Source organism: Anomalospiza imberbis, chromosome 7 (assembly GCF_031753505.1).
Source record: "Anomalospiza imberbis isolate Cuckoo-Finch-1a 21T00152 chromosome 7, ASM3175350v1, whole genome shotgun sequence".
In the NCBI taxonomy this organism is placed as follows: domain Eukaryota; kingdom Metazoa; phylum Chordata; class Aves; order Passeriformes; family Viduidae; genus Anomalospiza; species Anomalospiza imberbis.
In genome coordinates this window covers 36,725,413-36,740,459 of record NC_089687.1, presented here as the reverse complement: position 1 = coordinate 36,740,459, position 15,047 = coordinate 36,725,413, and the positions used below count along the sequence as shown (strand labels likewise).

The 15,047-nt window shown below is 45.0% G+C and overlaps 1 protein-coding gene across 1 annotated transcript in view; it reads right to left on the bottom strand.

The window, feature by feature from the left end:
- IQCA1 (IQ motif containing with AAA domain 1) overlaps positions 1-15,047 on the bottom strand; it is a 100,007-nt gene that overhangs the window by 57,949 nt on the left and 27,011 nt on the right. The window contains exon 6 of the mRNA XM_068196662.1: positions 12,382-12,554. Within this exon, the coding sequence (XP_068052763.1) occupies positions 12,382-12,554 (173 nt within the window). The remainder of the gene's footprint in view (positions 1-12,381; positions 12,555-15,047) is intronic.

Genomic DNA, 15,047 nt, shown 5'->3' with positions numbered 1-15,047 from the left:
GACAGAAGGGAATACAGGCACACACGTGGGAGAGGCCGCAATCAGCCGCTCCCACCTTCCCTCCCAGGCTTCCCAAACTGCCAACCTTGCAACAGACAGGGACAAACCCACATGTCAGATGTGCTTTCCCAGGAGGGGATGGAGGTGGAAGGATGTTTTGGGCATGGAGTTAACCCCTCTGCAGCAGCCCTGAGAGCTGAGCCCGTGATGGGAAGCACATGTTAGCACATGGCACAGCTCTGGTTCTGGAATTGGCTCCCTTGGAACAATTGTGTTTTGACTTGGAATGCTTTGAGGAGTCCTGCAGCTACACAGGCTGCAGCCTTTAACTCACAGCCATGCTTTAAACCAGCATCTTCAGAATTGGTTGCTGGATTAGAGATGCTTTCCAAAAAAGAAGGAAAAAAAATCTGGGAAGAGCTGTTTTCCCTGTGTGATGGGGAACACAAAGCAAGAGAGTAAATTTCCTTTCCAAGCCACCAAATGATTACTGAGGCAGTAAGGGGCTCTGGGAAGAGACAGGAGAGTATTTGAACAGATTTCAGGACCAGGCAGTTTCCTCTGCTATTCCATAAATGTCTCAGGAAATACTGAACCAGCTCTTTTATGCTTCTACACCTTTTGCTCAAGTCATGGAATCAAGGGATAGTTTGGGTTGGAGGGACCTTAAAGTTTATCTCATTCCAAACCCTGGGCAGGGACACCTTCCAATATATCACACGTTGTTCCAAGCCCTGTCCAGCCTGTCCTTGAACTCTTCCAGGGATGGGGAAATTCAAACACATTTGTATTTGCACAAGATCTTACTGATTTAGTTATTATTACTGTGGATATAGTTACTTTGTACAAGTAGAGCCTAAGAAGACCCACCTAAACTCCCTTATATGCTATTAAATGTCTTTTATTCAGCCTAGGATGATCCTAACCCTGCCTGACACAGCACACAAACCATAATAGCTGTGTGTTTTTAGAGTAAATGACTATAAATAATTAGAATTTCTGTTGTCTCTGCACAGGGTTGAAATGCAGCATGACTTAAAAGCCCTGGACTCTGACCTGGATAATAAAAACAACCTGCTTGATGGAGTCTGACTAATCTCCTCCATGCTGAAATTCCCAGCAAAACTGAAACACATTGGCTCTGGAAGGAATGGATGTGACTCAGGTTTCAGGCAAGTTCTTGCTCTGCTCACAGAAATACTGTCATCAAACCTTTTCAGCCTTGAATCTGAGAACAGGGTTTGGATAGAGTGGTTTTAATGTGAATTTTGCCCTGGGAAGAGCTTCCCGAGGTGCTCCCAACCCACACTGTCCAGCTAACAAAAGAGCAGCCTGGTAGTCTAGAGGGAAATAATAAAATAATAATAAAAAAGCTTTGTCCTGGGTGCCCTTGCCATATTTCCCAGCCCTGGGATTGCAGCCAGTGTTCTGCTGTCACCTAGAGCCTGTTCCAGTTATTCCACCATGGAGATCTTGAGGTTTAGGGGATAACCTGCTCCTGTTGCCTGCGTCCTCCTTCCCCCTCATCTCCTCCTCGTTGGATGTGCAGTGTAAGCCTGGAATTTTCTCTGCTGGATGGTGCAGGCCTCCTGGGTGTGGAATTCACTTGGAATTCAGCACTTCAGGAACTTGTCAGCAGCCTGTTAAATAATCCTGTTGGCACACTGGAGCCACAGTGCCCTGAATCAGCCTCGTGTTCCACCAGACATTCCCCTGCTGTGGTCCCCAGGGTGCAAACTTGGAGAAACCCCCTGCCAATGAAAATAGGGGAACAACTGGATTTCAGAATTAAACATATCCTTCTTCTCTTGGGGGAAAAAATAACAGACTGTCATTCACAGCCACATTCCCAGCCACAACTTGATTCCTTCATCTTCTCCAAGTCAAATCTGGCCTCTTGGCAATCAAGTCTTTTTTAATACATTCACCTGCCACAGACATTTGGGAACTGCTCTTTTGTCTTTGCCTTGGAAACACTTCCTATTTTCTGTTAGTCTTTGGTCCTAACTGTGCCTATTTATCAAAATGGTAGCTCATAGGAGTTTTTTTTTTTCCCAGTTTTATGCCTCTTTCATCCCTCCTCTTCTGATTTTGCCTCTCCAGCTCCTCATGGCTGCTTCTGCTATCCCTTTGCTCTGCTTGTGTCAGTCCATGCCACGGTTCTTTTTTACCCCACTTGCCTCCTTTCTTCTCTGCATTCTACAGAGCCAAGGCTGAAAATGCCTTTTCCAGCTCCTCTGCTTGCTTCTCCAAAGAGATCCATCTGTGGAGCAAGGGCTGTAGCTTGGGAGCCATTGCTCTGTGCTTCATGCTCATTTTTATTCTTCCTAGTTCTGAGCTTTTCTCTCAGTCTTTCTCTTCCCAGAATATCCATTAAACACCTCTCCTCTGCCAGCCACTGGCTCTTCAGTGCTTCTACCAGGCACCAGTGGGACTCCTGGCTCTTTTTTCTTTGCCCGTTTCTTGTTTCTGTATCCCAGCAGATCTTTGCTTGTTGGAAATGGGGAAGTGGGGAAAATTGCTTCTTCCTCGTGCTCTGTATTAACTTGCTGGAGAAGACACCTCTCCCTGTCACAGTAGAGTGAAATAATAGCTGGGCTGGGTTTCTTCCCCTTTCCCTTGGGATTAATTCCCTTCTTTCTTTTTTTCTTTCTCATTGATTAGGTCCAGGCTCTGCTGGTTAAACCAAGAGCAGATCAGATGGCAGAGCAGGCTCCCCTGGGCCAAGCCTAGTAGGTATCTAGCTGGATTCCTGAAAGAGAAACCAGCTCCAAGGTGAACATCAGGCCCCAGTTATCAGTTTTAAACACCCCACTGCTCTGTTCCTGCCTTCAGAAATCCAGCCTGCTGTGTTTTCCTGTGTTAGGACTCTGCTTGAGAAAGGAACAGATGAGGACAGCAACTTAACACACCCACTGAACGAGCACAGCCTGCAGGATTTTCCAGGGAAAAAAAAAGCCCAATCCTGCCTTTCAGACAAGTAGAGCTGTATTATAACAATCTGCTGGCAAGTGTGAGTCCCTGGGTGCCACTGATGTTTGTGTCTGTGTGAGTATCTATGACAACAAATAAACCTAATGTTTGGGAAGTGTCCTTGGGAATCTCAGTTGGGGGGGGGTTGCTGCATTAGGTCGGGAACACTTTGCATTTTCAGACTTTTAATTCCTAAGTATTATGGAGATGAGTATGAAGTGCTTTAGGAAAATGAACTAATTAGTTACCAGATTTTATTTTTCTTGTGTGCAAACGGGCCAGCTCAGACTAATGCTATTTAATTTAGTTGATTCCAGACTTTTAGATATATAAAGGAGGGAATATTTTTAGGAGCTTTAATTCCAAGCAGGAGGCTTAGCCTCAAGGTCAGTGGACTGTGGGTATCTGTGGGTCACTTGAAGCCATTTGAAGAAGGTAGAAAAGGGAATCTAGCCTCAATTTGTTTTAATGGTCAGTCTTGCTTCTAGAGTGCTAAAAATCAAAAATCAGGAGGCCTGGAGTTATCCTACAGAGCAGTGGTCAGGGTGGGCAGGTCTATGAGAATGGATCGATATAGTTAAAGGCACAATAATTATGCTAAATAAATGAAAATGTCTAATTGGACTTATCTTTTTGCTCACAGGATTTAGAACAAGGAGTTTTACCTTTCTCTTTGGTCCTTGTGTCTTTTGGAACAGAAATGTCTCTGCTATCCCTGTAAAAATTCACATAGGCTGAGGGCAATCTTGCCTTTGGTCTACAGCTGAAAACTACAGAGACAGAAACTAGGGCAGAAGTGGGGTGGGGAAAAGGTAAAGCATTTTTGGGCAAAGTGATTTGGGAGCAAGCAGGTTGAAGAGAGCCTGGTCTGTAGAAGAACTGTGCTCGTTGTGCCTTTGCTATGTGAGGCTGTTGAGATCTGAATTAGCTTTTCATATTGCTTCTGCATAATTTGTATGCAAACGTGGCAAGAGGTGTGCAGTACAAATCCTGCCTGATGGAGAGGTGAGTATCAGCTCACAAATGCTGGAAGTTCTGAGCATTCCTGCGAAAGGTGCTGAGGAAAAACCCCATCACCGGCAGAAAGCCCAAACTGCCACGGCACTGAAATGTTTTTTCCCCCTGGTTTTGCATTGGTGAATTGCTTGGAGAACAAGACTGTGATTCTGCCTGGCTGTAAGAGCCTTGAAAAAGGCTCAAAACCAACAATATCTTATTCTGTGAATCCCTGTGGCAGTCAATGGGAGTCTGCTTAGAATGAGGACGATTAAATAACATCAGGACCTGACCCTCTTCCCAGTGAATGCAAAACATTTCAGGGAAAGGAGAGATCAGTCAGGGAAGATCCCTAAGGGCTTTGTGATCTGAGATACCTGCGTGTCTATCTGGAAAGGAATCACAGTGCTTGGAAAGCTGGTGAAGATGTGCTTATGCGCAGCATTGGTGCACTTGGTGATTAAATAAGAGTTCAGAAGCATGACTTGTTATGTTGAAAACCCCTTGGGGAGCTCTATTTGCACCTGTGCTGCTTTAAGAACCTTCTTTTTGTTCCTTAGAAATTTGGATAGCTGAATGAGCAAAATCCAGGATTGCAAAGAACCCTTTGCATGTGTTTTCAATCACTGCACAGAGGTGGCAATCATAAATCCAAGTGTCAGACTGGAAATACAGTGTTATCTCAGGGTTTGCAGTGATTTAGAAAGCAGAATTGGTGATCTTATCAATGACTCTCTGGAGGTGTGACACCAGGGTTCAAGTGGCCTTGCTGTTTCAGATACCTGCAGCCAAGATTTATTTGTGTGTGGGAAATAGATGAATCCAGGGGCTTCCTGCTGGTGCCCCCCAAAGCCATGGAGCTGCCTCCATTAATGTCAGCACACTCGTAAATCCCACGCTTGCCCTGAAGGAGGCAACTTCTGCCACTGCACAGAAGCTTCCAGAGGTGTCCCCTGCCTCCTGTAAATCCATGGACACCCAGTAAAGTAGATTAACTGCAGGTGGACTTCATAACAGCTGTCCCTCCTTTGGAATTAGAGGGGTTCACACTTCTGAAAAGATGACAGCATGGTGTTCCTATAAGCAAGAAAGGCCTGAAGGGGTTTTTTGTTGTTCTTTTGTTTAAAATGGCTTTCAGGTTAGGTAGTTGATTCCAATCTATGGGAAAACAGGTTGCAGAGCTGTTGGCTCCACTCTCCCCCGCCATAAACAAACAATTCTCTTGTTTCTGATAACTTATTTTCCCTCTATTAAAGGAACCTGGTGGGTTATTTGCTTTGGTTCACTCCTCCCGTGAGCCCGTGGTGCATTTGCATTCCATTCCCTTGCTCCCACCAGCCCTAAAGATGCCTGCCAAAATTAGTCAACAGATAACTACACAGTGGAAGCTTTTAACAACGTGTTAGGAAAGGCTTGAACATTGCCCATTAATGTTTACAGCTCCTAATTATGTTAATTAATCAGTGTTGGAGGCTGTCTCAGCCGGGAGCCCAGAGGCAGGATTTCAGTTCCCACAGATGTTCTTTAAGTCACTGCCATGGCTGCTTGCAGCAAGGAGCTCAGCATGCTCTGCCTGCCAGGATATTTGTGATGGATCCTGGACAGTCTTTGCTGGGTTGTTCCTGCTGGATTTTGAAACTCCCAGCATCTGGGAGCAGGCTGAGCCATGTTCTGGGAAAGGGATGCTGAATGGAAGCTGTCCCTGCAGAAACGCCTTTTGGCAGGGGAGAGAGGCACTCAGAGAGCACCAGCCCCAGTTGTTGGGACACAGGGATTACTGCCTTTGCAAAACCTGGGATTGCTGGTTCTGTCCGAAAACAAAAGTGAAACCACTGATAGAACCCCCCCTCCCCCAGACATTGCCTCTTCTAATAATGTTTCTTTACTTTTGCAGGAAGACCAAGTGTTTGGGCAGAGGACATCCCAGGTTGTGCCATCGTCTTTCGGAGCTTCATTTCCCTAATTCAGAGCTTGTCTTCACTCTCTTGAGGAAATCCAGAAGATTTGGATAAGAGACACAGCCCTGCAGAGGAATTCAGAAGGAGACTCTCCTTGTTTTTGTGCTATTCCCAGGAGAATTTGGTTTGTGTAAACTGCACAAAGAGGGCAGGTGAAGATGTATTCAACTCCAGGTGAGGACAGGAGAAAATATGGTGCAGAAACAGATCTCTTTCTAATTTAGGTCGGCTCATCCTCATCTGGTGGAATTAGCAGACAACCACTTATTTATCCCCTTATCCTGAATTTTACCATGAGCTCACAGCTGCTCCTAGCTGCTCCTAGCTGCTCCTAACTTCTGCTCCTGGGTCGAATGTCACATGCAAGTGGTTTGTGAGCATGTGACAATCTTTTAATGATGACAGGGAAAACAAGTAATGAGAATTTTCATTAGGTGAAAAGAAAATGGTTCTTCACCCATCTACAGATGGCTCTTGTGGGCAGCAACTCTTCTCTGTGCTGAATATCAAGTGCCAAATACCAAAGAGGCATTATTTAGGTAGGTTCCAACAGCAGGAATACCCCTGTAGTGTGGGAAATGGATTTGTAGAGGATTTTGCAAGTCTGTTAGAAGGTTTACATAGTATGTATTTGTATGTAAATACAAATTACAGCAGGAATTCCTGCAGGAGTTCCTACAGCAGGAATGCCCCTGCAGGAGTGGCAGAGAAGAAGGGAATGGTTTTTCCAGACTAACAGGGCATTGCATGGAAAGAGGCCTCTGATCAAGGGGCTGGTGATGTGTCTGGTTGTGTTCCAAGGATCTTCAGGCTGGCACTTGCTCTTGGGCAACTGTCTGTTGGAGTGGCTCGTGGCACCACACGTGGTTTTTAAGCAATTTTCCCATCAGCTGTTCCAGGAATGGCTGCCATATTGTGTGGAGGCTGCAATCCATGCTCCTGGGCTGCTTGGAAAGCACCGCTGGCAGGTTGAGGTGAGCCAGATGGGACTGGAAAGCAACTGGAGCCCAGATGGGTTTGGAGCCGCCATTCCTTGGAAGCAGAGTGGAGGGGGTGCTGCTGTTGGCACTGCTGGGGTGCCATCCCTCTCTGTCCTGTTGGCCCGGCTTGCTTGCTGATGGATTGCCTGGCAGCTTCACCACTGACTCCACAGAAAGCAGAGTGGTTGGAGTGGGAAATGCGATATGGGCAGTGCCTGACACTGATGCCTCAGGTTTTAGCTTTTCTATTTTTCAGATTCTGTGCCGCTTTAGTGTGTGGGTCTGAGCTTCATATCAGAGGATGGTGAGCTCTCTTCACAGAGTAGGGAGACAAAACAATTCCTTCTCTATCTGGGGACCAAGGACAAAGGATCCAAATCTCAGGCCCAAGAGCATAAACCATGTGGACTGAAGAGAGAAAAACAAGCAGGATGGGACTTCATAACCTAAAGCTGTAACTGGACAATTAACTCCAATATGCAAATGGACCAGAACTTACAAAAGTGAGAGACTCTGTGACTTGAGGGGCATTTTGTGACCATCCTCTAGGGTGTAGCCCTGGCTGGGCTCTTGTGCTGCCCAAGGTGGATCCATTGAGGCCTTTTAATGAATCCCTATTTTATTCTTTAGCTCAGTCTAGTCTCTGTTCTAGGTCAGCCTTTACCAGGCATCAACACGAATGAACACTTTCCCTATTCTGTGGGGTTTCAGTGCAAAAACCTCTCTCTCCATTCATCTCCCTCCTGCCTCCCCCTTCCCCACCCCCTGCTGCTCAGGGAGCCCCAGGAACAGGAGTATTGGCAGTAAACTCAGCTCCACAAAACAGGCTGGGGAAAAAAGCGAAACAAAACACCATCACTTCCTATTTCTTTCTCTTCCTTCTGCATCAAAGCCCGGGCTGGCTGTCAGGAATGTTCAAAATTAATAAATAAAGCACAGGAACCCCCCCCCCCCCCCGCTTCAGGAGGAGTCTCATTCACTCACCATGAAGCTTGGCCAATTCCTTTTCTGACAGTACTCGAGTCAGCAGGCAGAGCAAGAAGATCATTCAAAGCTAATCAGTAAAGTGTAAACCTATTATGAAAGCACATTTACCCCTTACCGCCTCCTCCCTCCCAAAAACCAATGCCCAGATCTGTGGGAATAACACACAGCCTCCATAAAAGTTGCTAGTACTTAGATCCCCCGTTATTAGGTCAGCGATGGCACTGATGAAATGCTCCCCAGAGCTCCGAGCAGTGGCGGATAAATCCTGCCAGAAATTCATGGAGTAATTTGTTACAGCTCGAGGGCATGAGGCACAGCACAGCAGAGCCCGTGCATGAGGCTCTCCCCTGTGATTCTGGAGGCCATCTCTTGTAATAAAAACCTCATCTTGATTTCTCATCCTTTGTATTGATTTCTGTCAGAAAAGACTTGTCTTAGACAAAGATGCTGCTGTATTTCTCCGGATAATAAAGGGATCCTTCTCCCCTTTTCTGCCCATCCCTTTTTGAAATTCATTTTAGGGATGACTCTAACAAGACTCATTATTTGGGAACTGGATTATTCACGGTAGGTAAACAGTTGAGAAGATGACGACTGGCTTTGCATATTCAGCACAAAACCCTAAATGTGAAATTACAGAAAAATGGGTTTGGTTTGGAACAGGAAAGGAAATTGAAGCTCAAACCTCATCTCTGCTGTATCATAATATGAAACTCTGTTATTAATTGAATGGATGGAATGTATGGGACTCAAGTGACTACCATCCAGACTCAGATCTATATAATCCTAGCAACTGCTAATTTTGGATCATTTGTACTCCTGCTATTGGAAAAAAAAATAAAAGAAGGGCAGGTCTGTAGGTAAACTGCATGATGCTTCTTCACAAAGCTTTCATAAACAATTATCTTTCTTTTCTAGTATGGCTGGAAAAGGCAACATGGAAATCTGGAAGGCTTTATGTGAATAATTTGCAAGCCAAAAAAGAGCAGCTCCACAGAAGTCAATCCAGGTAAGTTGAAGGATGGATGGTAAGGCTGAAAAACGCAATATTATATCAAAATTATTTTATCTTCTCAGCAGTAGGATTGATATAAGCAACTGGAACAATTTCATTTAGCCTATTCCTTTGGGTTTTGCTTTCCTTGGCTTTTTTATAACCTCTCTTCCTAAGAAGCTGCTTTGGGTCTTGAAATGACTGAAGTTGTTCCCTTGTGCAATGAAAGCAATAAATATTTACAGCAGTTCTTACAAGTTGAGATATTTATTATGTGCTCATTTCTTTTGTAATCTGAGTAACTGTGCTGAAAGACAATACCTGCTAATTGTATTTTCTATCACAGTCTTTTCAGAGTGAAGGATAAAATATGGAAGTTTGGGTTTGTTTTCTACTCCATACAGCAAAATTTATTCAAAAGAGTCTTTGTTCCCCTTTATCTGTTTATTTAATAGACTATAAAAAATGGTAAACTCTGTCAAAAAGACTAGTTGAAGAATAATTTATAAGCTACATTTAGCTGTTGATCTCTCAGACTGGCTTAGGGGAGAGCCAAAATATATCCTGGCAGGTAATAATTAATGCAAACCTTGACACTTCAGGCCTGGCCCTCTGTTGAGCAGGACACAGCTCGCAGTTCTCTGCCAGGAAAGCCTGGCTCTGCAGGATACACACACTCCCCTTGTGGAGAAATATGCTGAATTTTTTGTTGTTTTTAAACCTATTTTGGATGGCAGCAAATGTGTCTGAGGGGAAAGTGATTGTGGTCACTTAGACAGAGGCCTGCTGAGAAGAGCAGGACTCAGACAGCTCGCTCTGATTCCTCTCAGCTCTGTAAATCACTGCCTCACTCAGCCAGTCAAATGAGCTCCAGCACTGGGCCATGTCCAGCCTGTGCTGCAGCTGATGGCAGCTCTCCCATTGCCTTCACCAGGGCAGAATTTCATCTGCTAAATACCAAAAGCGTTTTTATCAATGAGAGCTGTCTGGTTTTGGCTGAACCGTGCACTAATGATTTTTAGGGGTCATGACAGAGAGTTCATTTGAAAGGAGAGAATAACAGGGAGTATGATGGAACTTGGAGCAACCTGGCCTAGTAGAAATTGTCCGTGCCCATGGCAGGGGGTGGAATGAGATAAGCTTTAAGGTCCCTTCCAGCCCAAACCACTCTGGGCTTCTCTGATCAAACACTGACTGCAACAAGTGTGTCACTGTCCCTCTGCCACCAGCAATGACACTGCTCTCAGGCAGACCACAGAACTGCACATCTTAAGCCAAAAAGCAGTCTTAAGCCTAATCAGACCATTTTGATAGAAAATGATTAATTGTTAAAATATGATATTGTTTCGGATGGGTGGGTTATTGTTCAAGGTTGGAAGGGAGCTGTTCTCTCACCCTGTCTCAAATGCAGCAGAGCAAGCCTGACTTGAGGCTTACTCTAAGCACCCTGTGGGTGTATCTTAGTCCCATCTAAGGTTGCTCAGGATTATCCATAAAGCTATCCAAGATCAGTGCTTATATTCCATCATCTGCTTTTATCTTTGTTAATTTTCAAATCTAAATGAGATTCAAGACTACTGAACCTGACTAGGCAGACCAGAAAAAGGGTAGCTAAGGAACCCCTGTAGCTTGTTTAATCAGGTATTCATATGCTGGGCTACTGATGCTGTGCCTCTAGCCTTGAGTCTCACCTGCAGTTGAGATATAAACCTACCAAGGAAGTCCCATTCTGCTTGTAAGGGCTACAAAAAGAAACCTCAGCACTTTACATTCCACCTTAGACAGGTACATGAGACTGAGGGCTCCCCTGAATTAGGCAGCAGGAGTTTTGATGAACTGTCCTCTCATCCATCCCGCTCCACCTCCCTCCACTGAACCGTGGCTTCAGCTTCCTCAAATGATCCTTTGGATGGGTTAGGCTGCTGGTTGACTCTGCTGTTAAGTGTCTCTGTGGACCAGATTTAACTTTTAATAGTGACTCATAATGTCTTTAAAGAGGTTTATGGCTCAGCCTGGTTCTCTGGGAGATTGCCTGTTCCCTGCTAATCTGCTACAGAAACATTGCCATTGGTTCCTGCAGTATTTCAGGGGGTTCTCCCCCAGCTCCACAGCCAAGTTAATTGGACATGATTGACCTATGGTACAGAATGACTATTAGGTGAGGAATATTAAGCAAAGGGGAAAAGATCTTTCTGTGGCTCAGAACATGCCGGGAGCTGTGGGGAATGGCAGGAAATGGCAGCTCAAGGAGTGTGCAGAGCAGGCCCTGGGAGAGGGTTGATTTAAGGAATGGGAAAGTGCTTTGCAATAACTGAGGTTTGTAAAACCAGCAGCTCTTTCCAAAGGAGAGTAAAAATACACTGGAGTTTTGAGAGTCTGTAAGAGGCAAAAGTGCAAGAAAGAAGAGAAATAGGTTGTGGCAGACCTGTGAGAGTGCTGGTTTTGATCATTCTTTCTTTTTTAACAAACACTTCACTGAGCACAGCTGCCCAAACCTGACTGAAGGAGTCAAGGAACAAACAGGGCAGGACTTCATTAGAATGCATTTGTGTTTCCAACTGGAAGCTGCATGCTGAAGGGCAAGTCCAGTACCCTGAGCAAACACTGCATGATTAATGGACATGACACTGGTCCACAAGACAAATACGAGCCCTGTAACATCACTGAGCAGCTCAAGACACAAAACCAGTTTGCAGAGCAGCTTTATGCAGAGCAAATGAAACCTTGCTGCCAAATCCTGGAAGTTTTGGTTGCTGCTTCCCAATTTACTTTCACACACTAGTCCTCTGGATGGGGTAAATCCCATAAAATTATAAAACCAGCCCATATTCTTTAGGACAAGAGTTTCCAGTGTCAGAATTGCCAGTCTCAAAACTTCTTTGGCTGAAGTAAACTTCCTGAGAGAAGCAGAGGTGTCAGCACAGGGATTAAAACTGTGTAAGTATGTGCTTAACTCTACTGAGACGTGAAGTTTCACTGAGATCAGCAAAGTTCCATTTGGGGGAGTGGCTCGAAGGTCAGTCCTCGAGAACAAAAGTGCTTCAGATTCATGGCTAATACCAGCAGCAGGATGGCAGTGCCAGTGACGTGATGTGATTTGCTATGGCAAATAATGGTCCTTCCATCTCATGGAAGAGTGAGTTCCCTCTCTTAAACCTTATGTATTCACACAGGGAGAAAAGTCACTGGCCCTGAAGTTTAGAGTGTGCTGCTTTTAATTCCAAAGACTGAGCCCAAGGTAATGTGCACAGTGAACGTGTCCCTGTACCACAGCCAGTGACAGAAGGAGCACCTCTGAGCACTGCCAGGAGCTCTGGTCTCCCCAGTCAGGAATCCTCCAGCTCAGGACTTGGGCTTTGCAGCTGGTGCAGAACTAGCTCCTCATCTGGGACTGGCACCACTGCCTTAAAGATGGATTTTGCAGTTTGAAGGAACTCAAAATCAGGCTCTCTGGGGCAAATGGACTGATTAAGGGGTAAGGGTTTCTGCTCACCTGCACTCGAGGAAGCACTGGGTGAGCTGGTCCTGGAGGGTTTCCTTGATGTGGGGCCCCTCTGTTCTCCTCAGCTCGTGCCTGAAGGAGAAATCTTCTCTTTCCTGGACTTCACCTTGCAGGACGTTTTCTTTCTGCAAACTGCTCATTGCCTCCAACTCAGGAGGCAGACTCTGAAAACGAGAGGAGAAAATAAAAGGTATGAATGAAAAGAAACTTAATATTTACTGGAATACCAGGTTGACAGTGAATCTGAGCTTAAGCCTTAATTTACTTGCAGGAAGCCAGGAAAATAAAAGAAAAAAAAAAAAACCCCAAAAAAAACAACCCTGTGCTCATAAAGAGTGCCTGGATGCACACAATGGTCTATTGTTGGTATTTCAGCATTAATTAACAACATTGCAATGTACAAAAACAACCTTTGCAGCGTGGGATCTTGGATCAAAATGAGACAGGTGAGAAAGCTGCTGTTCTGCAAATGCCAGCTTTATCCATGTCAGAAGGGTGCCAGAGAATTTTTTAATTGAATTTTCAAATGTCTGGACTTCCTATTGGTGCTTTTTAATTAGCCAGTATTGTTTTAAATTTGTGCACTGTAATTTTTATATGCACACTGCTTGGTCAGTGGTTTCCTGGTATTTTGTTGCAGCTGGTCAGACTCCTTTAGGAAATCAACTTCCCTTGAGGAACAACAACAACAAAAAAGGAATAAACAACCCCCCTGAAACACTACAACAAAAATCACAGCTCCCCAAGTTTCCCATGATTTGATAACCTTGGAAAGAAGGGCTTCTCAGCCAGTTCCAAGTCTTACAATAATTTCTGCTCTGTGATTGATTTTACACATGTAGTGTGAGGAAGAAAAATGAAAGTCTTTCTGGTATTCAAATACAGAAGCATGAAAAAACCCATCTGTGTGGGTGGGCTGAAACTTTGCACTTTTCAGCTTGCAATCATTGAGAAAATTAAGATGTTCCCAGTGTTTTATGAGCTATTGCTACCTTTTAAGGGTAGAAAAAAATCTATTTTAAAAATTGACTTGTGAACTGGCTTTGTGGTTTTAGGTTTTCTTAATTCTGGAACAAATTGGTTTTTTTGTGTACTTGGAAATTATAAATCATATTGTCCTATGGCAAATTTAAGAAGGGAAAAGAGGAGAAAATATGACAATCTGGTTATGTAGTATATTTTATTTCTTTTCAAAGTTAGTGACTGACATAGGTGGCAGCATACATGAACAAAAGCTTGGTTTGCATGAAAAAAAACCCCAGTATCATTCTGCTCTGGCCTTTCAACTTCAGAGCATTTAGAAATTGTCCTTATCTGGCACATCTCAGACTGGTTCAGTAATGCATTCTTCTTGCTTTGGTGATGTATTTTCTGGTGTGCTCCCAGTCCCAAATCCTGAGGCCTCCCGCGAAGACAAAAAGCTCTGTCAAAGCTTTGGCCAGCTCATATTTAAGATCTGTTATTCCCTGTTTTTCCATGCTTCCACCAGGTTCCAAAAATCACTAATAAGTGCCAAGCAACTTTGGTTTCAGCGAGCACCCAGAGGGATCCCACAGTGTCCAAAGCAAGCACACAGGCCCCATTCAGGAAAGCAATTTACTGCATCTGGGATGTGTGACTCGCACTGTGCTCCAGGAATGGGTCAAGGCCACCAGGGAGAAAATATTCAGGAGGAAATAAGAACAGCAGTGTGCTTCTGAAAGGTGGCTGCACATGTACCCTCCCTGAATATGTGACCCCAAGTGCTGCCTTTTACCCTGAGATGTTACCTTTGCTCAGTTCCCAGTTTTCAGGGAAGTCAAGTGTTTCCAATCTTCCCCAGCACCTATTTATGAGTATAATACAGCTACTATTGACAGCGTTTATTTGTATTTCACCACTTTCTGCCTCGCTGATGTTAAACAAAGCCCAGGACAGCCAGATGTGATGCTGCTCTCTCAGGGGCTCCTTTGGAAACCAGAGGAGCTCCCACAAGGCCTATTTTCCAAATTGAGATCCAAAACTAACTCCCTATTGGTCTCCCTACAGCAATCCTCAGGGAACTCCTGAGAAATTCCCAGCAGATGGGCATGAGGATGCCTGCAGCTTTAGGGAGGCTCATCTGTGGCTGATATAGACAGGCTCCTCTCCAGCACAGCCTGAACATTTAAAGGTGAAATGCCACCAGGTGAGCAGGGAAGGGTCAGCTCCTGCACCACCTGAACTGCTGGGTGCGTGATCCCTCCCTTCTCCTGCTCAGGCTCTGGCACTCACCTGACCCTGCAGTGAACCAGTTAGCTCCCTAAAAAGTGGAAAATAATCCCTTTTGTCTTTTCCTCTCCTCCCACCTCCTCAAGTTACTCATTTCCCTCTATAACAAGGCAGATCAGCCAGCCAAGGAGCAGCTGAGGGCCAGTGCCACAGCAAGGGAAGTGGTGGCCAGTGGGACCAGACCAATGTGGGGAGCAGCAGCACAGGCAGCAGAGCTCCTCTCTTCCATCCCAGAACCTTTGCAGATCCTCTGAGCCGCTCTCCACTGCATCTTAAGGGAGCCTTGCACAACCAGCTTGTCCCACTGTGAATTCATTCAGCCTCCCCGAAGTGGCAAACACGAGGTGCCAATGTGAGATCAGCAGTAGGAAATTCTTATCTCAAAAAGCAAATTGCTACAGCCCATA